Source organism: Gopherus evgoodei, chromosome 2 (genome assembly GCF_007399415.2).
Source record: "Gopherus evgoodei ecotype Sinaloan lineage chromosome 2, rGopEvg1_v1.p, whole genome shotgun sequence".
In the NCBI taxonomy this organism is placed as follows: domain Eukaryota; kingdom Metazoa; phylum Chordata; order Testudines; family Testudinidae; genus Gopherus; species Gopherus evgoodei.
Genome location: NC_044323.1, coordinates 34,881,188 through 34,908,877, shown reverse-complemented (window position 1 = coordinate 34,908,877; position 27,690 = coordinate 34,881,188). Strand labels below are relative to the sequence as shown.

The 27,690-nt window shown below is 45.2% G+C and overlaps 1 protein-coding gene across 16 annotated transcripts in view; it reads left to right on the top strand.

Moving 5' to 3' along the window:
* KIAA1217 (KIAA1217 ortholog) overlaps positions 1-21,356 on the top strand; it is a 276,578-nt gene extending 255,222 nt beyond the window's left edge. For 7 of the 16 annotated variants that reach the window (XM_030550357.1, XM_030550355.1, XM_030550356.1 and 4 more), the window contains 6 exons: positions 806-960; positions 1,640-1,786; positions 13,775-13,894; positions 16,874-18,562; positions 19,019-19,141; positions 20,165-21,356. In XM_030550357.1, coding sequence (XP_030406217.1) covers positions 806-960; positions 1,640-1,786; positions 13,775-13,894; positions 16,874-18,562; positions 19,019-19,141; positions 20,165-20,656 — 2,726 coding nt within the window. In that variant the 3' untranslated portion in view covers positions 20,657-21,356. Of the gene's footprint in view, positions 1-805; positions 961-1,639; positions 1,787-13,774; positions 13,895-16,873; positions 18,563-19,018 lie in introns of all 16 variants that reach the window. The other 9 variants (XM_030550364.1, XM_030550366.1, XM_030550367.1 and 6 more) reach the window with 7 other exon arrangements.
* Positions 21,357-27,690: the final 6,334 nt, after the last annotated feature.

Sequence of the window (27,690 nt, the reverse complement as noted above, 5' to 3'; positions counted from 1 at the left end):
GCATAGCATTCACATTAGAGTCAGTACGTTGTAATTTTGGGGCAAATCTGTGTGCTACTGAAACTTGTAATTAAAATAAAAAATGAAAGCTTGCATTGCTGGGGAGAGGGTATAATTGGTGACCTGGACTTCCTCGGCCCTCCCCGTGCTACTAGGGCTCAGTGCACTAAGTGAATTGGAGAGGTGGTGCCTACTTGCTCCTGGAGCAGAGTACTCTTTTTATTTTCCTGGGTGCCTTTGCTGTCCAAGCATAACCCAGTGTTTCCTGAGTTGTAACAGTGGCATTTAAATCCCTTTCTAGCACAGTGCAGAAAGCACCCCTCTGATAGAACAGGATTATGTGCTGATTTTTAACTGGCCATGTACTGGAAGAATAGAAGGAGGCTCACTGGTTTTCAGAGGCTGGCACAAGAGAGGGCAGGGTAATGACAAAAATACCCCCGTAACACACTGCTTGTGCTTGTGAAAGCAGACATGCACTTACAAAATGTACCAGCTAGAAGTGCGCCTAGGTATGTCGGGCAGCCTAAACTGCACACCTCCAGTGAAATCCTGGCCTTGTTGACTTTAATGGAAGCAGGGCATCACTGCAAGTTTCCATGTGGAGTGAACTGATTTCTCTATGTAAATGCAGGTGTTTTCAGAGTTGTGGAGGAGCACCTTTTAAAGCTAGAATCCTGAATGTGCTAATGGTCACAGAGTTCTTAGCAGCTGGACTTTTTCTCTAATGTAGAGTAGAGGGCACAAAAAACAGAGCCATTCCCCGTTAGCAATGATCATTCTGTGATGCCATGTTACTTTGCAGAAGATGCTCCCGGTGCAGAACAGGAAGCTGACAAGCTGGTGAAGTCACCACCTCCTCCACCTCCACGTCGCAGCTACCTACCGGGATCTGGCCTCACCACAACGAGATCAGGAGACGTCATCTATGCAGTCAAAAAAGAGACCACCATTGTCAAGGTTTGATGATTCAGGCAATAGCTAATTGACTTAGTGACTAATGACTGGCACATGAAACATTCCAAGACTTCAGCTGTTTGTCTAAACCATAGAAAAAGTTGAGACAGGGCCATGGCTCAGAGAGGTGACTAATAGGTCACCAGGAAATTCTACTGATCAGAAAAAGCAGCCAATAGGATTTGTCCAGTCCTGTTCTCATAATTCTTATCCTTCCACTTATCTCTGCAACAATGTAAAATGCAAATCACAAGCAGCTTTCATCCAGTGTGTCATAAGAAGATTAAAAATAAAAAGCCCATCTTATGCAGATGGGGAAGATCAGCTCAGAGAGTCAAGAGTTTCCACAGAAACATTTTAAGAGTTTCTTGTTGCTTATTTTACCCACCTGTTACATTTGAAGTGAAATAAAAGAGGAGGGAGGCAGTATGGGGATGCCTCTCCATCTCATACACATTATATCAACAGCATCAGGATTATATTGATCTAGCACCATATTTTTTTATTTTAAATTGATAAAAAGTGAGCTCCTAAGACATGACATTAAACAAGCAAACAAACAACTCAGCCCCTCCTGAAATCCTGCAATAAGGGGAATTGCATTATTATTGACTTTACTGTGTTTGCTTTGCACTAGCATGGTTTATATATATTGGCTCTCTGTGGTTCTTCACCCTTTCAGGAAGGCAGCGAAGATGCTTGCCAAACAGCACAGTCCAAAGTACCTAAAGAAGATCCAGTCTCATCCCGGGCACCACTGCCTGTCACAGCATCTGCCACAAAGGACGAGGAGGAAGAGGAAGGAGACAGGATAATGGCAGAATTGCAGGTATGCACATTGAGTTGCACATGGATATACTTATACAGTCTCACTCTCTTCTACAGACCTTGGTTCTGTTCTTAGCTAGGATCACAAAGAGAAAATGAGTGTGGTGGCTCACCCAAATACTCTTTGTGAATAAATATCTACATAACACAATCACCACACTGTTCTGGCCTGGAAAAGCAGGGTTTCTGTGGCTCACTATTCAGAGGTATTGGCACTGCAGTTGGACAAATCCTCCATGACACATACACAAATAGGTTTACTGTGCTGTACATATTCAATGTGTTCAGCATTGACCTGAGTTTGTCACGCAGGACCCAGGCCTGCATGGTGCCTGGTGCCCTCCGCTCTTGTGGAAGTTGATGGGAGCATCGGATACTAGGCTTACAGGGTTGATTAGGCTCATCACATTAAACCTTGGTCCCCTTTCCATGTATGTGTGTCTAAGTTCTTGATACATCACAGAATTTAGCTTTCCATAATGGGATGCATCATTCTGGCAGCAGCTTCTGAGAAGAGACACTCACTCCGTGGTCTTTCGTTTTGCAACAGGTGGAACTGTTTTAGGTCACTGATAATGACACTGTAGTAAAAAAACAAACATTAAAACTGCAGTCAGTGAGTTTCTAGTGTTTCCTAGCTGCATACTCTATATCAGTGGTTACTAACCTGTCGATGGCAATCAACTGGTCGATCCTGAAGCCTTAGCCAATCAATTGCAATCTCCGGGCTGCTAAAAGTCTGGCGGGGCTCAGAGGTTACATGCCTGCCATGGCCCTATGCCACTCCCGGAAGCGGCTGGCTGCTGGCACATCTTGGCGGCCCCTGGGGGAAAGGGGAGGGTGAGCGGCTCCAAATGATGCCTCCGCCCCCAGCACTGTCCCAGTAGCTCCCATTGGCTGGGAACCAGCCAATGGGAACTGCAGGGGTGGTGCTTGCAGGCGTGGGCAGCACATGGAGCTGCCTTACACCCCCTTTTCACTCAGGAGCCATGCACAGAGATGTCCCAACAGCCAGCCACTTCTGAGAGCCATCTGTGGTAAGCACCTCCCAGACAGAGTCTGCACCTCGCACCCCCTCCTGCACTCCAGCCCATAGCTCCCTCCCAGACCCCCAACCCTGTCCCACACACCAATCCCCTGCACCAAACTCCCTCCCAGAGCCTGCACCTCTCACCTTCTCCTGCACCCCAACACTCTGGACCAGCCTGGAGCCCCCTCCTGCACCCAAACTCCCTCCCAGAGCTTGCACCCCTCACTCCTGCACCGTGACCCCCTGTCCCAGGCTCAACCAGTGCACACCCGACAGTTGAGAATTACACTGATTTTTTGTCAATCCCTGAAGGATTTTGGATCTATAAACCACAAAGGACACTAATAAAAAATAAAACTCATGAAATGTCCAGTGGATTCTATGAGATTATGTGCAGTGTGACCATATGATGCATGTACCCAAATTCCCTCCCAGAGCTTGCAACCCTCATTCCTGCACCCCAACCATCTGCCCTGGCTCAGCCCGGAGCACCCTCCTACACCCCAACCCTCTGCCCCAGTCTGGTGAGAGCGAGTGACGAGGAATGGAGAGGGCGGGGCGTGGCTTCGGGGAAGTGGCAAGGGAGATCCTGGATTGATCTTAAGTTCAAAAAGTGATCTTGTGCATAAAAAGGCTGGAGACCACTACTCTATATGGTACTGTCTCCATTCTATGGTAGGAGAAACAGGTTGAGCAAATGGGGGTTTGGACTAGGGTTAGGACAGATTGGGGTTGTGTAACAATACATAGGCTCTATGGAGCACTTCAGGCATTCAAAAGCACTATACAGAATTATCTAATCAATTCACTCAGCTGTGGGTATAGTATGTCTTTAAAATGCTTCTAATACACGAGACAGGCCTGCAAATTGATAGGCATCTTGGGTGACCCTCACACATCCTGCCTCTCCACACCTCTCAGGCATCAGCCACTGCCATCTTAGATAACTACGCAGCCGGCAGAGAGCAGTTTTTCCCCTGCAGTGTGTCCTTCTGGCTGCCAGGCGCTGGGTCTACAGGCAGTTAGGTTGCCTCTCCTTCTCTTCCTGTCTCTCTTTAGGCAGCCCAGCTGCGCAATTGCTCTTCCTCTGCAAGGCAGTGAATGGGAGGGTTAATAGGGACAAGGCTAATATGGGGTTTGGAAGGAGGGTGTGAAGGAAAGTCAGAGTCAGGGTACTGAAGAGGAGGATACCAGACAATATCTGCTAGGGGTAAACATTTTTAAATCAGATCCAGAATACTTGCACCCAAGAGTCCTGAGAGTTGGCTGAGGTGATCTCTAGCCCACTGACATTAATTTGTAATAAATCTTGGGGTCCCGGGGAAATTCCAGACGCCTGGAAAAATACTAATGTTGCGCCAGTGCTCAGAAAGGGCAAATGGGATGACCCAGTCAGTTAGCATGACTCTAATCCTGGGAAAAATAAAGGAAAAGCTCATATGGGATTCAATTAAAAGAATTAAAAGATAGATAGGAATACAATTAATGACAATCAATGTGTTTTTATGGACAATAGTCAATCTAGTCAAAAGAATGATTTCATTCTTTGAAGAGATTACATGTTAGATTGCTAAAACTGTATACAGTTAGACTTTTTAAAGGCATTTGGTTTATTACTGTACAACATTCGGATTTAAGAAACTGGCACTATGCAGTATCAAGAGAGCACACGTTAAATGGATTAATAAATACAAAATGAAAACTCGAAAGTTGCTGTGAAACAGAATTGTTTTCTTCCACACTGCTCTCTAGCTGACAGATCTCAAAAAATAGTTGTCGATGGGGTATCATCATCAAGTTGGGGGTGTTTTTACTTGGGTTCTTTAGGGATTTGTACATTTTCATTAATGATCTGGAAGTAAATATAAAATCAGGCTGATAAAATTTGTGGATGACATAAATGTTGAGTGGCAAATAATGATGAGGCCAAGGCAATCATGTAGTGTGATCTGGATCACTTGATAAAGTGTGTCTGTTCAAACAAAATGTGTTTTAATAGAGATAAAGGCAATGTTTTACATCTAGGAACAAGGCATGAAGGCCATATCTACAGAATGGGCAACTGTATCTTGGATAGCAGTGATTCTAAAAAGGATTGGGGGGGTCCAAGTGAATAAGCAAATGGAACATGAGCTCCCAGTGCAACATTCTGGCAAAAAGGGCTAATGCAGGCCTTGATTATATAAAGAGAGGAGTGCTGAATAGGGTAGAGAAGTGGTTCTACCTCTGTAAAAGGCATTGTGAGGCTAGTACTGGAATAATGCAGTCAGTTTTGGTGTTCATATTTATAAAAGAATGTTGAAAAATTGGAGAGAGAGTGCAGAAAAGAGCCAAAAAAAGTATTGGATGGCTGGAGTAAATGCCTTAGTGAGAAACTTAAAAGAGCTCAGTCTGTTTAGTTTATCAGAGAGATGACTGAGAGGTGATACGATTACAGTGTAGAAGTACCTGCATAGGGAGAAAATACTGAGTCCTAAAGATCCAGGCCTCTGAAGAAGTGGGTTTTTTATCCACGAAAGCTGATGTCCAAATGAATCTGTTAGTCTTTAAGGTGCCACTGGACTCCTCGTTGTTTTTGAGTCTTAAAGAGCTCTTTAATCTAGCAGAGAAAAGCATAACTGGAAGCTGAAGCCAGACCAAAGCAAATTAGGTACAAATTTTGGCAGTGAGGGTGATTAACCATTGGAACAAATTCACAAGGGAAGTAGTGGATTCTTCCTCTATTGATGTCTTTCTGGAAGATATGCTTTAGCAAAACATGTTATTGGGCTGCATGGAGGGGTAATTGGATGACATTGAATGGCCTGTGATATACAGGTCAGAACAGATCATCTAATGGTCCCTTGTGGCCTTAAACTCTATGAATGTAAATAAAAAGAGGGATCTATAAAGAGAACTTTGTTTAAAAAAGAATACTAGGAGAGTCTGCTACAGTTCTCCACTATGAGTGTCCTGTGTTTAAAGGGAGTAACAAGAGAGAGGCTGAGAGGGGAAGGATGTTATATTGGAGGAAGTGCCTGACTGTATCAAGTAATTTAGTACTATAAATTGCATGATAGTGAGATAAATTAATTATATAGTTACCACAATACTTGCCACACCAATATCACTTCCTTACCTGCAATAGTGTAATTAATTCTCATTGCCACTCCCTCCCTGGCATGCACCTTTCCTCCACAGCACTGCTGATTTACCTTACTGATAACGCAACGTGCAAGTGCATGTCAGCAGCACTCCCAGTGTGCTACACCAGGACTTGCTGTTGGCGTTCTGCACCTGTACATCGTACAGCTACCAGCAATAATGGCCTTTAGCCCCTTCTCTTGAACTAGGAGCTAGTGGGAGAGCTGGCCTGGACCCTGCAAGGAATTAGAGAGAAGCCAGCTCTGCTCAGTAAGGTCTTGAGAGCCCACACTCTGTGGTGCAGTAGGAGGAAGACTTAGTAGCAGACCCATTCTCCTAGGACTTGACTTATATCAGAGCATTGCTGCAGGAAGATATAGGGTCCATAGGCCCTGAAGAACCTGAACTCCTTAGACCTCACCACCTTGGAGCATGGTTGCTATAGTGCGGCTGATACCAGCCTGAAGAACCCACAGCCTAGGGTAGGCCAGGACCTGGAGTGCTTGAGGGGAGCTGGAGGCAGGGAAGGAGACAGACACATTTTGGGGCACTGAGGACAGTGACAGGATCCAGAAAGTGCAAGCACGTGATTGGTGGGGACCACAGCAGACTAGAAAGGTGATGGTAGTTCAGGAGGCAAAGAAACCAGGAATCCGAGGTAACTGAGAGAGAGAATAGCAACAAGAAGTTTAAGCCAAGACCTGCATGAGGGCAATATCACTGTCATGTGTACATACTGTGACAAAGTTCCTCCTCTACCTTGGTAGGTCCTGCGCTTATTGGCAGATTTGCTGACCTCAGTGATTGTCCCCTCTGGTGGAACCCACAGTCTGGGACAACTCCTCTTCTATCTGATCAGGAGTTAGGAGGTTTGGGGGGGAACCCGGGCCAGCCCTCTACTCTGGGTTCCAGCCCAGGGCCCTGTGGACTGCAGCTGTCTATAGTGCCTCTTGTAACAGCTGCATGACAGCTACAACTCCCTGGGCTACTTCCCCATGGCCTCCTCCAAACGCCTTCTTTATCCTCACCACAGGACCTTCCTCGTGGTGTCTGATAACACTTCCACTCCTTAGTCCTCCAGCAGCACACCCTCTCACTCTCAGCTCCTTGTGTCTCTTGCTTCCAGCTCCTCACACATCCCCCACAAACTGAAGTGAGCTCCTTTTAAAACCCAGGTGCCTTGATTAGCCTGCCTTGATTGGCTGCAGGTGTTCTGATCAGCCTGTCTGCCTTAATTGGTTCTAGCAGGTTCCTGATTACTCTAGGGCAGCCCCTGCTCTGGTCACTCAGGGAACAGAAAACTACTCATCCAGTGACCAGTATATTTGCCCTCTACCAGACTCCTGTACCCCACTGGCCTGGGTCTCTCACATATCCCTCCCCCTCTGCTCAACACCAAGGGGTTGGGCAGCTTGGGATGCCTGACAGTGCACACGTGACAAGCCATCGGCATTATCGTGACGGCTCCCTGCTCTGTGTTGCACAAGGAACTGGAAAGGTTGGAGGGATAAGAACCACCTGGTCACCTTTGTGTTCTTCTCCTTGTTCCGCTGCATCCATTGAAGAGGGGCATGGTCGGTCACGAGGACAAATCTGCGCCCAAGCAAGTAATAGCACAATGCTTCCATGGCCCATTTTATAGCGAGACACTCTCTCTCCACCACTGCCTATTTTTGTTCCCTCGGAAGGAGTTTCCTACTGAGGAAGAGAATTGGGTGTTCCTCCTCCCCGACCATCTGTGATAGAACGTGTGATAGAACGGCACCCAACCCTACTTCCGATGCATCTGTCTGCAGGATAAATTCCTTGGTGAAATCAGGGGCTATCAGTATGGGATTACTGCAGAAGGCAGTAGGTCTGTGAATGCTTCCTCTGCTGCATTAGACCATCTCACCAGATCAGGTGCACGGGCTTTCACTAGATCTGTCAGGGGGCTAGCCCTTGTGGCAAAGTGGGGGATAAATCGTCAGTAATACCCCACTACTCCTAGGAATGCCCGGACTTGTTTCTTGCGACATGGTCGGGGCCAGTTTTGAATGGCCTCCAGCTTGTTCACTTGGGATTTTACCAGACCTTTTTCCACAATGTAGCCAAGATATTTGGCCTCCGTAAACCCTACAGTGCACTTGGCAGGGTTTGCTGTAAGGCCAGCTCACCTGAAAGTATCAAGGACTGCCTCCACCTTCTTTAGGTGGGTTTCCCAGTCTGGGGTATGAAAGATCACATCATCCAAGTAGGCAGCAGCATAACTGTTATGCGGGTGTAATAGCTTGTCCATGAGGTGCTGGAAAGTAGCTGGGGCCCCATGTAGTCCAAAAGGGAGGACAGTATATTGAAAAAAAAGACCCGCTGGAGTAGAGAACGCAGTCTTTTCTTTTGCGTCTTCCGCAAGGGGACTCTGCCAGTACCCCTTTGTCAAGTCTAGGGTAGTCAAGTACCGGGCATTACCCAGACGGTCTACTAGCTCATCTATGCGATGTATGGGGTATGCGTCGAACTGGGATACTTCGTTTAGTCGCCGGAAATCATTGCAAAATCTTGTGGTGCCATCAGGTTTGGGTACCAGCACGATTGGGCTGGACCACTGACTGTGGGATTCTTCGATGATCCCCAACTCCAGCATTTTTTTTACTTCTGCTTTTATTTCCTCCCTTTTGGCTGCTGGCACCCGATAGGGCCTCATTGTTGTTCTGGCCCCAGGATTCGTGACGATGTGGTGTTTGGAAGGCTTGTTTGCCTGGGTTAGATCTTTTTGGACAGTTATGTACACCTCTTGTGCGTGTCAGGGTCTCAGAAGGTTGATGTGATAAATCTGTTCTTGTTTTCAGCATCCTGGCTGCTGCACTTTGTAGGTTACTTCCCCCACGGGTTCAATCACCTCATAGGGCCCCTGCAATTGGGCCAGAAGCTTGCTTTCTGCCGTGGGTACCAATGCCATCACCCGATCCCCTGGTTGGAACTGTCAGACTTTTGCCTGACGATTGTAATGGGTTCTCTGGGCCTCCTGTGCCTTTTCCAAATGTTCCCATATAATCGGGGTGACACGGGTTATCCAGTCTTGCATCTGTATTACATGTTCTATTATTTTTCTCCCCTCATTGGGTTCCTCTTCCCAAATTTCTTTGGCGATATCTAGTATGCCACGGGGTGATGCCGGTATAATAACTCGAAGGGGGAAAACCCAGTTGAGGCCTGAGGTACCTCCCTGATTGCGAACATAAGGTAAAATAGTAGGGTATACCAATCCTTCCCATCTCAACTTACCACCTTCCTTATCATAGCCTTGAGAGTTCGATTAAACCTTTCTACCAACCCATCAGTCTGCGGATGGTAGACTGAAGTTCTCAGGTTATGTATATGGAGCAGCATACAGAGGTCCTTCATTAGTTTTGACATAAAGGGGGGTCCTTGGTCTGTTAATATCTCCTTTGGTAGCCCCACTCGGGCAAAGATCCCCACCAGCTCTTTAGCTATCATTTTAGAGGCTGTGTTCCGCAGGGCGACGGCTTCTGGGTAGCGAGTAGCATAGTCCAAAACAACAAGTATATATTGGTGGCCCCGAGCCATCTTCTCCAGGGGTCCCACTAGGTCCATGGCTATTCGCTCAAAGGGGACCTTTATAATGGGAAGGGGTACTAAAGGTGCCCTCAGGTGGGGACGGGGACTATGCAGCTGACACTCTGGGCAGGACGCACAGTACCTCTGCACTTCTTCATGTACTCCGGGCCAGAAGAGCCGTCGTAGGACTCGTGCCAGGGTCTTTTCTACCCCCAAATGCCCCCCAAAAAGATGACTATAAGCAAGACTTAATACAGCGGTCTGGTGCTCTTGAGGTACTAGGATCTGTTGTACCTTCTGCCCCTGTACTGGTGCAACCCAGTATAAAAGATTCTTCTTCCTTATGAAGTAGGGTCCTGGTCCCTGGGTTTTCCCTTCCACGGGGACCCCCATCTATTTCAGTCACCTCCTTTCTAATGTTGTCGTACCTTGGGTCTTCAGTCTGGTTCCGTCCAAAATTTCCTCTCCCGGGGCTAATCTGCCCAAGATCTAGGGGCCCAGTCTCTGTTGCCTCTACTGGTTCAGAAACGTTAAGGTGGGGGTCAGACTCGTGTCCTTCTCTCTCCTGGGTGGCCTCCTTTTCAGCTGCTCGGGCCCGCATACCTACAAGAGCGACCCTCTGGCTTTGAGTCAGTATTCAGGTTCCCAAGGCTTTAGCTGCCCTCCTTTCCCTTTTTGACTTCCTACCCTATCTGGGAATGGAAAATAAATCTGGGGATATTTCAGAGAAGACTGGGGGTTGACAGTCTACTGTGGATGCTTCACTAACTTCAGGGTTTCCCTCTTTCTCCAATCCTCCTACTGGGAGTAAGTCTCCAAACCCTGGGAAGTCCCTCCCTGTGAGCACCGGGTATGGGAGTTTAGGGACTACACCTGCTGCTACCTCAGTAGTGTTCCCCAGAATCTCGATTTTTACTGGGATGGTGGGGTAATAACCAACTGTCCCATGGACGAATGTTATCCCTGTACGCTTAGCCCGCAGCAGCTGACTACTCTTCATGAGCTTCCCCAAGACAAGTGTGATCGCACTCCCCAAATCAACCAGTGCTGTGGTCTCTACCCCATTTAGCTTTACTGGTCTGTTGTACATATGTGGGGTTAGTGAGACCCCCACAAGGGTGGATTAGGGAGCATGGGTTTCCCCAGTTCCCCAGGTTACACTGCATCGGCTCCTCAGCATTGGGACACTGTGCAGCTATATGTCCCCACTCCCCGCAGGCATAACATCTGTATGGGGCCTTAGGCATTCTCCAGTCTCTTGGTTTGGGCAGTCTAACATCATGATGTTCTTCTCCCTCAGTGCTTCGACTCTTTGTGGCTTCTGGTGGGCCTTCAGCCCCTCTCTTTTTCCACCTGTGATCTCCTGGTTGCCCAGTCACCCGAGCTCTAGGGCTTGGTGCTTCTAGTTTAACCCAGAGTGTCTCTTCCTTAACTGGTCGGGTCAGCTCCCTCGCTGTCCTTCGCCTCTCTACCAGTGCAACAACCTCATCATAGGTGGAGCGTCCGTTCTGGCTTACCCAAGCACGAAGGTCTGGCGGTAGCCCCCTCACGTATCGGTCGATGACCAGAACCTCTAGTATGTCTTCCGGACTCCAGCATTCCGTTCACAACCACTTTCGTGTGAGATGGATGAGGTCATACAATTGGGACCATGGGGTTTTATTTTCCTGGTACTTCCACTCGTGATACCACGGGGCCCGCACTGCAGCTGTTACTCGAGATCTGGCCAGGATCTCTGCTTTCAGCTGGGGGTAGTCAGCTGCAGCCTCTTCAGGCAGATCATAGTAAGCCTTCTGCGCCTCCCCACACAGGAATGGGGCAAGGATGCCAGACCACTGATCTCGAGGCCAGGCCTCTTGTAGAGCTGTCCTCTCAAAGGCCAGATGGTATGCCTCTACATCATCCTCCCACATCACTTTCTGCAGCCAATGGTTGGCCTGTACGATCTGCATCCCATCATGGCCGCGGTTCAGCTCTGTAAGGGTCTTTACCTGGTTTACCAGTTCCCGCAACATAGCCCGGTCTTGAGAAACCTGGTCCATCAGCAGGCGATTAGTCTCTTGCTGCAGCTGCACTGCCTCCTGTTGGGCAGCTGCCTGGACACGGGTAACCTCCTGCTGGGCCGCCGTAGCTTGTATCAGTGCCTGCAGTAAGTCATCCATTGTGGTGGGGAAAAAAAACCCCTCTCTCTTTTTTTTTTTTTTAATCACCCTCCTTCTTCTGCCGTGCTGTGCACACCAAATCCCACACCTGACACCAGTTGTGACAAAGTTCCTCCTCTGCCTTGGTAGGTCCTGCGCTTATTGGCAGATTTGCACACCTTTGTGATCTTCCCCTCTGGTGGAACCCACAGTCTCCTCTTGTATCTGATCAGGAGTTGGGAGGTTTAGGGGGAACCCGGGCCCGCCCTCTACTCCGGGTTCCAGCCCAGGTCCCTGTGGATTGCAGCTGTCTATAGTGCCTCTTGTAACAGCTGCATGACAGCGACAACTACCTGGGCTACTTCCCCATGGCCTCCTCCAAACCCTTCTTTATCCTCACCACAGGACCTTCCTCCTGGTGTCTGATAACACTTCTACTCCTTAGTACTCCAGCAGCAAACCCTCTCACTCTCAGCTCCTTGCTCCCAGCTCCTCACACCCCCCCCACAAACTGACGTGAGCTCCTTTTTAAACCCAAGTGCCCTGATTAGCTTGTCTTGATTGGCTGCAGGTGTTCTAATCAGCCTGTCTGTCTTAATTGGTTCTAGCAGGTTCCTGATTACTCTAGGGCAGCTCCTGCTCTGGTCACTCAGGGAACAGAAAACTACTTATCCAGTGACCAGTATATTTGCCCTCTACCAGACTCCTGTACCCCACTGGCCTGGGTCTGTCACAATACCAAACATGTACGCCAGAGATGCTGTCCCGTGTTACCATGTGCAATGCAGCCCTGCGTGGTATTTCCACGCCACTCCTCCAACTTGAACTTGTGTTCAGTTACACTTCACTGTATTTACTATTCATTAGCATAGGCTTTTCTGTGCCTCAGCTCACACAGTGGGGTCACGTGGCTGTGTGACTTCATCAGGCTTCTTGTTGCCTATCTTAAAATCACCTGCAGGTTCCCATAGGTTCCATGTTTGCAGATAGAACACACATGGGGCCAGGTTTAAGAGTTTTGTGGCAGTGGAAATGCCGTTCGTTAGGCCTGGTATTGGGGCCTGACAGAATGAGTGGAAAATGAGAACTCGGGGGTGTGTTTGTGGAATTTTATTTTTCCTTTCTAATTCTCTGAATGCCCAAACCCTACCCACATGCCACCATTTCCTTACACATGTTACAACTGAGCCTGTCAGCAGCTTAGCTGATAAAATGCATTTCTGAGGGTAGAATTTGGGGGCTAGCCAGGGGCTGACAAAACAGCATTCCTCACCTCCTGGAAATAGAGCTCATTACCCATACATGAAAAGCGTTTCAGGCAGTAAGGGGGAGTCAGACATTTAGGGTGTCTCTATAGTGCTTATTATGCTAGGAGGGCTTGCCCTAGTGCTAGAAAAATAGCTGTATAGACAGCATGGCTCAGGCTGGAACTTGGGCTCTCAAGGTCACTCCCCTTTCCCTCCCCTCCAGGTTTCAGCACCCAAGCCACAAGATCAACAGAGCTAGCATGAGCCCTGAGAGCATGGGTCTGTGGACCCAGGATGGAAGGCCTGTTCCCTGATGCAGTGCAGCCATGTCCTTAACGATCTCTCTCTCTTGCATTGGGCCTCTTTAGCTGAAAGCTTAGTTTAATGTCAGATGCTGCAGGTTTAGGCATACAAGTTAAAGGCAGGGATGCTGAGAAATGAAGTCATTTCATTAAGGGGAGTCTTGTGGTTATGACATGGGTGTGGGAGCTTGGTTTTTTGTCCCCAGATCTACCAGGATCTTCCCATTTAACCTTGGCCAACTCCTTTCACCGCTGTGTGCCACAGAGTCCCCATCTGTAAAGTGGGACTCAGCAGACTGTCTAACAAATTCATTATTTGTAATGCAGTTAGTTTGAGCTTGCCAGCCTTAGATGCTACCTGATCTGAAAATAGCATTTCACTCAGACATTCAGGGCAGTAGCGGGCATAAATTAAACCTTGTTTTTTGTTTTGCTGATAATCTAAATCTCATGCTTTACAAAATTAGTGACAGTAGGTACCAGTTTTCCATGTTCAAACAAATACCCTCTTTGAAGCAGAACTCCTTTGCGGGTGTCTGTCAAAACCAACTGGGTGTCCTGCTAACTTGCAGTATTTTAATTCCTTAGGCTTTTCAGAAGTGCTCTTTTATGGATGTAAATTCAAACAGTCATGCTGAACAGTCCAGAAATGACACACATGTTAAAGACACAAGGCCTGGCGCTCTAATACACCACAAGGACAAGAAGGTAACAAGTGGCGCTTACAAACATGCCATCCCCTCTTCGCATAACCTTCTTTCCTTGCTTCAAGACTAATTTTGTGTCGTGTGTGTCCTTTCCTCGTTAACCCCGTCCCAGAGGCTTATTTGCTTTTACCCCCGAGGCTGGCAGACAGGAGTTATATTTGTGCATTTGCCCAAGTTGGGGAAGAGGGTGTCAGCTCATCGTTAATATTTACATAAGATTTCTGGGTGAGGCGAGCTTGACAGACTCATTTTATAATACACCACCACTGCTCAGTGGAGTGGCGAGGCCTAAGGATTAAAACCCACATCTCATGTAGCAGCTTAGAGCATTTTCACTAAGTCAGTGTGCCAGTCCTAGGAACCAGTCAGCTGCTTTTCAAAGGTGCTGAGTACCTGTAAGTGTCATTTAAATATCAGTGGAAGCTCAAGGTGAACACCTCTGAAAACCAGGCTATGAAGGCCTAGTTTTGCCTTCAGCACTGTTTCTCTCTTTGGCCCCAACTCATAAACCTGCAGCAGCATCAGATAGTGTAGTACAAATTTTACATCACATGACAAGTGAAGTGAGATTTGTAATATCTTGAAACAACACTGAAGCTCAAGGGGAGCCTTTCAACCTGGTCTTTGGCTTTCTCCATTGCATGGATAAAGCCTGAGGTTGAGCATGACAGAGGACTTGGGCAGGGGGGGAGGGGAGGGGTTATAGCTAAATATTCTTTGGGAGAAATGTCAGCTTTCTTTGACAGTGCAACTTCAGTGTTGAAAAGGCCAGATGATTGTACTGTCACCCAGCAGCCTGAGTCAGCACTCAGCTATTGCACGTTTTCTAAAGTATAGTGCAAACATTTTTTTCCGAAGAACTGACTCAAAAATACTGTTCAGTGTCGTAATAATGGTTGTGACAACCACAAACTCCCAGCAATTAAAGTTAATTGAGCTTATATTTTGCATGACATTCATGGGCACCTTTCAGTCCAATGGAGCCTAACAAACTTAACCAACTGGTATAAAGAAAGACTATACAAGTATCACTTCATTTCCCCCATGAGTGCAGCCATGTCTGGGGTGAAGTGCATGGCTGTTTGGTATAGTGTCTCTAGGCATTGTTAAAGTTTGGGACAGGCAGTGTAAAATAGAAAAACTGAAAATCCAGGGGAATGGGGGATAGGTAGAATGTAATCACTTGCTATGAAATGCAGCCAGAGCCCCAGCTGTAACCTCCCCACTCTTACAAAAATGCCATTAAATATATTGAGCCCTTTATTGTAATGGGAGCTGAAGGCCCTCAGCAACTTGCAGGTCTGGGCCTTTAAGAAACAAGTAAGAGCTGACATGTTATTTCTGACACACAAACCATTATGTGAAGTGTGGCTGGAGTGTCACACTGAACTTTAATTCCTCTCTGGCTTTAATTGTTTTGCATGATAATTCCTCCCTGTTCAAACCATTCAGTTGTTTGTGTCCTCCATGCATAATCTCTGTTAGTGCTAACGAACTGTGAGCATGTTGAGTACAGATTTTAAACTATGAACCTAGCCCACTGCTAGCTGACTTTCCTCTTTCTGAGCTTTATATATAATACTGAGAAGCATGCATTAAGAGACAGTGTGCACTTGAAGTCCATTAAATGACTTCACTTAAGTTACTGTACCTTTATTTTAATGCATCCTCTGTGTTGGAGATTCAATTTCATGACTGATAGTTTGCAGCTTGGATCAAGCAGTTGTTGCTGGTATATTGTTCTTTTGATGTAATTGAACCATTTTTTTCATTCAGACTTTTGTTCTGTCAATACTTTTACTAGAAATCTGATTGTAAAATGATTATTTTACATCAGTTATAAGCATGGTGCCTCTTCACCCCCAATACCCACAGCAAAAACCATAAGTAACAACAAAGCAATAATGAAGGGCAAGCCTTCTCACAGGGATTTGTCACTCGGCTGCAACAGAATATATCTGCTCTTTAAAACAAACAAAAAAAAGCTTCGTTGCCCTGCTCCTTACTGCTCTGAAGTATTGTCTGCAAGGTTCCTCATTTCAGAGCCTCCCTGGGAGTGTGTCTATGTAAACTGGATGAAGTCATCATGTGCCTATAGGACTTGTTTCTTTAAAGAAATAGGTTTAATTTTATTTTCTGTGTTTTTCAGGGTGTTAAATATGTCACTTATTTAGTGCTTCACTTAAACACCATTTTTATCTGCAGTGGTCACTTGTAGAATGACTTTGGTATGGTTAGACAGCAATTACATTGACACAGAACATCACCTCTTAAGAGGAATATTAGAGGCAGTTAGAAAACAGCTGTTTACATTTCAAAGCTTACTTTCACGGTGAGCTAGACTGTACCATGGTGACATTGAGAAGGGAGCAGCAACATATCCATGGTAATTTTTCACTAAGTACGGTAAATTTTTCAAGTGTCCATCATGCAACAAGGTGGTGCCGACCCCTGGAAGGGAGGTGTAACAGAGACAGTCCCAGAGACCCTTCAGGCTGCACGGACTGTCAATATTCACAGTTACAAATCAGTCCCTTTGGTGTGGCAGTCAACCTCCCTTACTTATGGTTTGATTTGTTCCCGACAGAGCTTATTCAGTCTTGCAAACTAAGGAATTTTTGAAAGCTGGTGTCTAAACAGATCAAGGTAAAACAATGTTAGAGATAAGATAACTTAGGCTTTTGCACAACACATTCTGGAGCCCTTATAAAAAGGACAGTCTTTGGTTAGAGTACATGTTGGGCACATGCATAGTTTTGTGCAGTGTTATGTTATACACTGTCCTACCAGAATTTGGAATTTTCCCATGAAGAGGTACAGAAAATCAGAAGACTATTATAGACATGGCTGTGTAGCAATGGACAGAGCAGTGAGTTCACAAGGTCTTCACTTCCTCTGAGGATATGGTGATTAATTGGAGAAAAAAAATCTTTGCAAGTAACAACTCTGATTAACTAAGTCATCCAACTTTCCCCCTTAGGTATATGGGGATACAACAGGATCTCCAAAAGATAGTGACCACCCTAAAGAGAAGAGGGAAGGGAAAACTGAAGACGAGAGGAGTTCTGATGCTTCCAGTATATCTGAAAATAAAACTGGCTTTTCAATTAATGAGAATTCTGTATTCAGTAAAGATTTGTTTGTAGGGAATAAAGACTATTCCAGCAAGAACCCCCATAATATCAGCATAAACTTCTCTAGTGTAAGCTTGCCAGAAAGTGACAGAAGAAAAGGGAGTCAAGATGTCTTAGGAATGCATTATCCAGCTATTGAAACTGGAAAACAAAAGCTGAACTATGGAATGTTGAGACACACTGATCATGACATGCCTCAGAACAAACCACTAGAGTGTGCAGGCAAATGTGTCCCAATCAGCAACGTTTCACCTCTTGTCAGGCAAACAGAGTTGCAAACTCAGGAGGCTTCCAGATCACCACAGGAGCAAGAAATGCCCGTAATTGACTACAGTCAGGTTGTGCTAAGGCCTAAAGTATCTAAAAATACCAATGTAAACTATATTGAGGAGAGAGAGTCTCCAGCTAGCTCTCCAGTTGAAGAAAACCCACCAACAGACAACATTGCTTTTATGATTACCAAGACAACTGTCCAGGTTCTGTCGACTGGAGAAGTTCATGATATAGTAAGCAGGAAGGGAGGAGATGTACAAACAGTTAATATAGATGCCAAAAAGGACAAGACATCCCAACAAGGTGTACTACAGAGTACAGAGAATGAAGAACCAGTAGTTTGCCTGGACAAAAAACCAGTCATCATCATCTTTGAAGAACCAATGGATATTAGATCGGCTTATAAAAGACTTTCAACCATATTTGAAGAATGTGATGAGGAGTTAGAGAAAATGATGACAGAGGAGAAGATAGAGGAAGAGGAGGAGGATGAAGAAAATGAAATATCTGAAACCCCTGTGATAGAGAATGAAGCACTGCAGACAATTAATAATGGAAGGGCTGCTACAGATTATTTAGCAAATCATGGGCTTGAGCAATCATATGAATTTAAACTTCAGTCTAATTCTGACTCTACAGAAACAAAAACTCCTGAGGAACAAGAAATAGCAAAGACCGGTTTTAACAAATTTAGTCAAATTTATGGTCTAAATTCAGAAGTGGACTCTCCTGATCAGTTTGGAAGCAGGCAGGATGCTAAGAAAAAATTTAAATTTAAGTTCCCTAAAAAGCAGCTGGCTGCTCTGACTCAAGCAATACGTACAGGGACCAAAACTGGGAAGAAGACCTTACAGGTGGTGGTTTATGAAGAGGAGGAGGAAGAAGATGGGACTCTAAAGCAACACAAGGAGGCCAAAAGATTTGAAATCACAGGGTCTCAGCCTGAGGATGTTACCAAAGAGAGTTCTGGGAAGGAAGATCCCATTCCTGAGACTTCAGCACAGAGCTCTAGGACTGATGAAATTCGAAAGAATACGTACAGGACTCTGGACAGTCTTGAGCAGACCATTAAACAGCTAGAGAATACCATCAGTGAGATGAGTCCAAGATCTGTCCCTGAACCTGCATGTGGCTCTGTAAGAAGCAGAGCCCCCTATTCTTCCCATATAACACAAGAGGCTGCACCCAGAGAACTTGTTGTATTGGACGAGAGCCATGCTGGTGCAGAATCCCCTTCGTCAATCCTATCAGCTTCACGTAAGGTACCTTAGGAGAAATCAAACTCCAGCTGCTTTCTAAAATCTGCAATAATCACCATTAAGCAAGAGGTGTCTCATGATTTGTTTGCTTCTTTTCAGGTGGCTTGTTTGGTCTTCCCACTAGGTGTCTAACAGCTAATAGATTGTTTTACCTCTGCGGCTGTTTGGTGACGGGCAATGCAGGGAAGCTGGGTCAATAATCTGCTGTGTGAAATGAGAAATGACACTGACATTAAATCCAGTTTGATCAGTAGTTGAGCAGATTCCTCCATTTGATTCTTGGAATTAACAAGAGTGGTGTGGCTCATGACGTGAATCTCTGATGTTTCCCCTGCATGTAGTACTTTGGCTTCTCACACAAAGCTTCTTTTGGCATGGTGTGTGATTCCCCTTTTTAAATGCACTCATATTTACCACGATTTCCTTGTCTTTCCTGTGTCTCTACAATACTTTCAACAGGGCTCAAGCACCACTTCACAGACCAGCAGGATGCCAATACCCATGGCTACAAAAAGTAGACAAGGAAGCCTGGATAAAGCAGGCAGACAGCACAAGCTACAGGATCCACGCCAATACAGACAGGTAGTTTTACCCTAAACCAAATCTTTGGATGGACATTTAAAGCTGTTTTAAAAAAATGTAAGTCAAGTCACTGACGTAGATTCTACCAAATAATGGATTTCTTCTTTCAAATGAGATCTAACTAGACATCCTGGATCTTGGGGGCATGAAAATCTCTTTATGATCCTTATTACACTTTCACCATACTTTGCATGCCTGCAATAAAACATCTGCTTTTTACTTCAGTGTTCAGCTTAGGATGCCAGACCTGTTTACTTCCCTTTGGTAAATGTGATCTATCAGGACAGCTAGGAAATCCTCTGTTCAAAGCGTTTTAAAGGAAGCGCGGATACTAACCTGTGTGTTTAATGCAGCGGTTCTGTAACTTCATTGTGCCGCGACCCCCTTCTGACAACAAAAATTACTGCACGACCCCATGAGTGGGGACTGAAATCTGAGCTTGTCGCCCCGGATTGGAGGGGCCCCAAACCCCACGTGGGGGTGAGGGATAGGAGGGAGAAGGGGCAAAGCCTAAGGGCTTCAGCCCCAGGTAGGGGGCATGTAACCCGAGCCCTGCTGCCCAGAGCTGAAGCCCTTGGGCAGTGGGGCTCAGGCTTCAGCTTTGGCCCTGGGCCCCAGCAAGTCTAACACTAGCCCTGGTGAGCCCATAAAACAGGGCTGTGACCCACTGTGCGGTCCCAATCCAGTTTGAGAACCTCTGGTTTAATGGACTGCATTAGATGCACATTAATGCTGCATCCAAATGTTTCCATTCTCACATTAACAATCCTGAAGCATGACCAGTGTTGTAAATAGTCTGTAGATTGATGTGACTTCTCACACAAGCTTTGTTCTCTCTCTTCGCACTCTATGCATTCTTTGTTCTGCACTTTGGGGATTCTACCAGGTTCAGTCCACAGCTGCAAGACTTAGCTCAGGCCTTGAACTGTTAATTCTTATTTTCTGTAGGGCTGTTTTCCCAGGCCCTGTTTACTTATGTTACTAGCTTTCTGACAAACTGTCTCCTGCCATCTTTATTTACAGGCTAATGGAAGTGCTAAGAAAGCTGGTGGGGACTATAAGGCTACTTCCCCTACCCTACCTGCTTCTAAGATCCCTTCTTTTTCTCCCACCTGTGGGAAAAGCAGCTCTGTGCCTGCTTCTAGTGGTGACAGCTCTAACCCTCTCAATCCACCTACTAAAACGTCCATTCCTTCCTTTAGCCTTCTGAGTCCTCAAACAGGTCGCACTGCTCACTCTACCTCCCTAATTCCTTCGGTCTCTAACGGCTCCTTAAAGTTTCAGAACCCCACTTACACAGGTAAAGGTCACCATCTTTCATTCTCACTACAGACTCAAAATGGCCGGCCATCCCCCCCTTCCTCCTCCTCTTCCCCCCCTTTGTCTACCTCTCCCACTTCACTGACCCAAGGCCTGAAGAGCATCAGGACAATCCATACACCTAGCTTCACCAGCTACAAGTCACAGAATGGAAACGCCAGCAAACTCACCTCCTCAGCCAAGGAGACTGCTTAAAGTCTAAACGCTAGTGCGCGCAACTTCACCACAGCTTCTGTTTATTATCAATGAATCCGCAACTAATATTTTAGCAAGAGAATGTATCATTTTGTTTTATTGTTTGAGACTTAATATTAAACATGTGCTAAGTACTGGATTAATACCATAGACTAGAGTGAAGGTGTTCTGTAAAACTTTGTTGCTGTTAATGATAATAGAGCATTTTCTTTCTATATCTAGCACCTATTACAAAAAGTGCAGAAGGTGTATGAGAGTGAACCCGTGTGTGTGTGCACAGAAATGTATAGAGCATGGAAAAAACAATGTATGGTTCCAGAAATTTTAGTAAGTTGTTTTGTATAAAGCTATTTTCATTATGGGGACTACAAGTGAACAGAGATATACTAAAGTGTGATTATACACAAATGTAAAACTGAAACGAAATGTTTTTCTTTTCTTTTAGTGTTATTTAGCTTTGTTACAGATCTCTATTTTTGTCAACAAAACATCATGGTTCCTTTCAATATCTTTTTGCCAGAACATTTTGATACTATTATAATGTACATTTGAAAGTGTTATGCTGAACAGTAAACCTCTACACCAGAAACAGAGTAAGACTGGTATTAGTGTGTATGAGGTAACTTAACATATTGCACTGCCATTCAAATTATATTTAATAATTTGCCTATCCAAAAAAAAATAAATTGTTTTTACATAAGTATTTGCTCATTACTTTTATTCTTAGCTAAATCCACCATTATTCTTTTGTTTTATTGAGACCTGGTAACATGTATTGCAGTGTGGATTTTAAGATGTACACTTCTGTACTGTTATGTATACTGGCAACCTTTTGTACATATCTATAAATATATATATATAAATAAATACTGTATGTGGCTGGGCACAGAGTAGTTTTACTACACCAAAATTAATTTTTATGCATGCTTTGAAGAGAGAGATATATATATGGGGAGAGGTGAATATTGAGCAAATGGAAAGGAGCAAAAAGTTTGCATAGCTCGCATTTTTGTAAGTAAATTTGTTTAACACAATGTAATATACAGAACTGTGCTAAGCAAAGAACTTTACAAAAATAAAGGGCTGCATGCTCTGTTTTTGTATTTTGTCACTAATAACTTTACAATGGTTCCAACTCAAATGGTTGTTTAAAAACTTTACTTTTAATGTTAACAAACAGTCTGACATAATGAGTAAAATTGTAATCCTTTGAGTGCTGGACTCGTACCTTCTAATGCCAACGAAGAGTTACCCGGCCAAACAGCGAAAGAGGAAACCCCCCTTCTCTAATCAAAAAGGACTGCCTCCTTCTCTTTCCTATGTCTATTATTCTTTAACAGAAAAAACCCCCAGCAAGTTGCTATTACTCGAGGCCCTGATCCCTTACACACAGATAGGTTCATGGAGTCCCTGGCAGCAGTAATATTGTCAGTGGAAGCCTTCGACTTCAGTAATCACACCAGTATCTATGCAACTACAGTAGCAAATACCTGAACCAACTCTGGGTCAAGTAGAGCTGCTCTGGATTAGAACTGAGACAGCAGCAAGGCTTGTCAGCATGATGGTTAGTAAGCGCTGCCTTTGCAGAAACACCCACTGCCTTGTGTAAGATTACTTTGCAGGCAAGGACATAAGCAGCTTCCATCCTCTCCCCTTGATTTGTTGCTAATCTGTCTCCTTTGCCCTCTGTGTTTAAGACAATAGGGTTAATCAATTGATGCTTCCCTCCCAACAGACCTGTGTTTCTCCATGCACTTGAGAAACTAACATGAAGTGGATTTATTCTTTGTATGCAGCCTTAGAAACTTCTTCTGCGTACTGAAAGGGTGGCTAGCAACTTTAGGGTAAGACTGCTGCTAGAAGATTTTACTCTGTTGCTTGCAAACAACAGTGCTCTTGATATCAAAGCATTTCCACTGAACTTCCCATTCCCCAAAATTTTCTGGTCTTAATATAAACTAATTTACTGAATGTCAGTCACAGCAGGAAGAGATCAGCTCTGGGTGGGAGTTAGGTCAATGACTCTGCTCTAGTTTAAACATCTGCACGTATGAACAAGTTACATGATCTTTGTTAATGTACTGGTCAGGCTTTTGGTAAAGACACTTAGATGACAGTGAAAATAATATCAAACACCAATCATAGAATATCAAGGTTGGAAGGGACCTCAGGAGCTCATCAAGTCCAACCCCCTGCTTGAAGCAAGACCAATCCCCAAACAGATTTTTTTTGCCCCAGATTCCTAAGTGGCCCCTTCAAGGATTGAACTCACAACCATGGGTTTAACAGGCCAATGCTCAAACCTCTGAGCTATCCCTCCATGTTCCTAGCAGTGACACTCCATTTGCTTAGTAAGAGCCCATGACAGATTCCCACATGTAGTCAGAGGCTTGACAATTTGTTGCTAGCGTTGAGTTTATCCAAACAGAGCTTGGTTACCTTTTACAAAACATGTCTATTACCAAATATGGGGGGGAGGGGGAATGATTGATTGTGCAAACTAAGAAAGGAGCTAGTTAAGTGGGTTTTAGACATGGCTATTTTCCCTCAAGTGTCAGACTATATCAGTGGGCCCCAACCTTTTTGTCTGGCGGGTGCCAGATGACGGACCATGGCAGCGGTCAAGCATCCGCTGAATTTCGGCAGCAAGTAGCATCATCCAGAGGCGTCGCCGCCAAATTTCGGCGGATGCTCAACCGCTGGCCAGGATGCAGGGGCATTTAGATGCCCCCGCTGGCACTGCATTGGGGACCCGTGGACTATACAGTCATGTATAAAATACTAAATCTAAAATTGAGGCCATCCTAATCTTGCCTCGACTAACACCTATGGCTGCGCACTCCTTAATGCACTGACAAATGTACTTTTATGCAGGACTACCCTGTGTCACATTCCTCCATTTTTGCAGTACTGTCATCCATTGCCACTGGTGCCTCATCTTTCCTCCTGGGCTGTGAGGTGCCACTGCAGCTAAGCGCCATGCTTTGTGTGTCCCTGCCTTACCCCAGCCCCCACAGCCCTCTTTGCTAAATTTGAGCCAGAAGCAGCAGGCATAGGGGATGGCTACAATACTAGCACCCACTTGTGTATCCTTGGCCCAGTGCCCAGCACTGCTCATACCACTCTGTGGTGCAGGGGAAAAAAATGAGTTATGTTGTGAAAGGCTACTTAGTCACCTCTCCATTGGGTGACCAGATAGCCTATTTTTAAAGGGACATACCTCCTTTTGGGGATTTTGTTCTTATATAGGCACCTATTATTCCCCCCCCCCCCCAAATGTTTTTCACAGTTGCTATCTGGTCACCCTGCCTTTCCACTCAGTTGTCCATAGGGTTATGCTAGTGTAAGGCATAGGAGCCTCTCAGCTATGTCATTATAGCTGCTCTGCACATGCTGAGCATTGAAAATAAAGGCTGTATATACAAACTTATAAGTGAAATTTATCATTCACAGATGTATACAAAATGGACACAGCAGCCCATAGGGAACAGCTAACAGAATGAAAGGTTTTCAACCACAAAACTTGCACATACCAAAAAAAAAAAAAAAAAAAGCACACACTATTATGCATGTTTCTCTGCACTAGGGAACTGGAGAGCAGTGGCTATACCTCATAAATGGGGCCTTTTTCTATTCAGCAACAGCCCACCCTTTCTGTGACTCATGTCCTGGCACAAGGAATTCCTGACCAAACTGCATCTCAACTGCTGCAGGATGGGTGGCAGCGCTGCAGCAGAGAAGGCTCAGCAGGTGGCTCTGTACAGGGAACAGGTATCCTACCTGCCCTGCCAACTTTGGGCACATTTCTACTAGCAGCAAGTAGTAATCAATCAAGGATTGATTTATCACATCTCATTTAGACGTGACAAATCGATCCACAAATCAACGCCCGTACTCCATGTCAGCAGGAGGAATAAGCAGCATCAACAGGGGAGCTGTGGCAGATGACTCGCTGCCCTGAGGACAGCCACGTAAGTCAAACTAAGATGCTACATGAAGTCGAAGTATCTTAGATCAACCCCCATCCCCCAGTGTAGACTAGGTCTGGAGGATCTCTCTCATAAGGTGGGTGTTTTGGGGTAAACTTACTCTGCTGGCATGACATGAATTTATTTTAATTTGCCACCATGCCCCCATCAAAACCCAGGTGTCCCCCTCCTTTCCCCCATTTCCCTTATAGCTGGGCAGAAGTCCTTTGCCCTGGAATGTTCACCCACTCCCAACTTTTGGAGCAGGGCCCCTCCCATCATCCCTGCCAATCACCATCTCCGCAGGAGCAGAGGGCTGTTACTAATCCCAGTCCCTCACTGAGAGGGGCTGTGGTGCACAGAGAAGCAAATAAAGGGAGGATGGAAAACTAGGTTAGGGTGAGCTAGCTTTTCTTATTGCAGGGCCATCAGCTTCCTGAAGTCTGGGAACCAGTAGGCTCCAGCCTTCCCCTGGAGCAGTGAGGCAGACCTTCCAACCGTCATCAACACCACCTTGTTTTTGGGGGACTGAAGCCAGGATTGCCCTCTAAGACTGGCAGGCGGTGGTTGAGGAATAGGAGGTGAAACCCAGTAAGGCTGTAGAGAGCAAGAGATTGAGTGAGAGGTTATTGTACAAAAGGGAAGAATTGCTGGGGGCAGCAACATTGAAGGAATAACATGAACATGAGACTGAGGGGAGTAGGAAAGAGGGCTACCATCTCACTTTCAGGGAAATGGGTGGGGCTGGGGTAGGATGTGACAAAGCAATCTGGGAAGGTGGCATGTAGGAGAATATGGACAACAGAGGAAGGGTACTAAGACAAAGGAAAACATGGAAAGAGAATATAAAAGCATGGGGGAAGAAAGACTGTAGGAGAGCATGGATAGAAATTCTGAATGAGGGAGGAGACAGCACCAACCCCAAGACAGACAGAACAGAGAGAATTCCCCCCACCCACACACCTCCACCGGCATTTTTGCATGGTGGATTTTGAACCTGAAATGCACCCTCACTTTGGCCTTGGGCAGCTTCCCCCAGAGGATAAAAAAATCACAGCAAGGTTAAGTGTGGGGGTAGGAATCCCAAGAGATTTTTTTTTTTTTTAATATAGTTCCCCGATGCTTGAACATTACTGTATATAGGACAAAGGAAGCAGAGAGGCTGTCACTATGCTGCAGCTGTAGCCTCCATCTCCAGGGGGACCTGGAGGGTGCACATCTCATTCTACCTTCCAAATGACCAAGACACTGAAGAATCATCTTCTCAATTTAATAAGGGCAACTGCAGTTCCACGGGAGGGTCAGCAACAAGGGAGCCTGGTGGTGGCCCTCCCCTTCTTCTGTGACACACCGTGAGAGAGAAAAGCAGGAAGGTGGTTGAAGATTGGCCCCTTAGATTTCTTAGTGCTTACTGTAAATGTCACAGAAGGTTTGCTCGAAATCAACACTCATGAGTAGTTTAATTTGGAAGGTTGGAAGGAAAGGTGTGTGGTTGCTCTCAAACGAAACAGTCTCCCCCACTACCCCATTTAAAGGGGAACATGGCTTTGGAGATGTCAAAAATTACAGTCCCCAAAAATGCATTATTCATTTTTATAACTATCCCAGGAATGCCCATTTTTTATTTCCCATCAAGCGAGCCATCCTCTTTCCATTTGATCACTGCTGAATCAATTCAAGTATCTATTTAGGAAGTATGAATTGTGGAGGGTCTCTCATGGTCCACAGGTATTAGCACACACTTCGCTAATTAACAGAGAAGCTGCTTCAACCGTAAACAGATGTCTAAAGGCCACTTGCAGTCAATAAAAGTACATGAAAATATGTATGATGTGGATATCAGAGCAACATAGTATCCATGGTGTTGAAGTCCCTTGCAGAAAATGCACTTTAAAAGGAGAATTTAGTCCTGACTGTAGTGAAATTAAACTGCCAACTACTGACTTTGAGAAGCTAGCGAAGATTGATTTTTCCTTATATTTCAAATGGAGATGCTACTTATGCACCAGCATCACTATGCATCTGGGAAAGGTGCTAGTTAAAAGTTGTTAGAGGGACAGTAGGAACAGAAATCATTTTTATTTCACTTGCTACTGGGCACAGACATTCACAAAACTTCAGTAAATAGAATTTTCATGGAACATTATCAAACAAGATACTTTTTGCAGTGGTAATAAATGTTTATAGTTGTGTCTTCACAAGGACCGGTAAGGTAGATACAGATTAAAGTACCGAACTATTACAGCCATTTTGAACATAATGAAAAAGACTCTATATGGAACCAAGCCTGCCTACGCATCGCGCTTTGTTAGTACTGAACACATGCATGCAAACAGAATTTTGTTGCATAGAGTCTATGCGATCCTGCTGCTCATTCCCCATTTATGATCAACACTGGATTATTGTTACCCTCTTTAGAGCAATTAACTTTCCTGTCACCAACAGAGGATTGTGATTTAGAGGGCAAATACCCAGCAGTGGACAAAGTAAGGAACAAATATGCTAGGCAATAAATAGGAGAAACCAAGTATAACATGTAGGAAGAACTGTTTGTAAATAGAACGTTTTCTGAGTTTTCACAATCCATCAGCTGGTCTTTACAATGAATTATGAAAGACAGCACTGATTTGGCTGGTGGTATGGAAAACACCAGAGATCTAAGGGTTAAGATATTCAGCATTCTGTGATTCTGAAGGATTATTGATATTTTCATGTTTTCCTCAGTACCACAGACACTGCACATTGAAGGAAGATCACCTAACCAAATACATTTCAGTTGGTATATGAGATAGGGCCAGATTGTAAACTGAGTTTAAAAATCAAAATAAAGAAATTTCAGCATCTGAACGTTCTGTCATGCTATACTTGTGATACTGTCCCATGGACATGAAAGGTTTGAACAACACAGAGTCCTTTACCTCTGAATAACTCCCACATTTGTAATAGTTGTTTCTTTACACTCTGCAACCCAAAACCTTTGAATTGCCTCTTTCCATACACAGACTGTCATTCACTCCAGACAATAATTGCAGGTTTTCTGATATTAGGTGCAGTTGCGGATTGCAA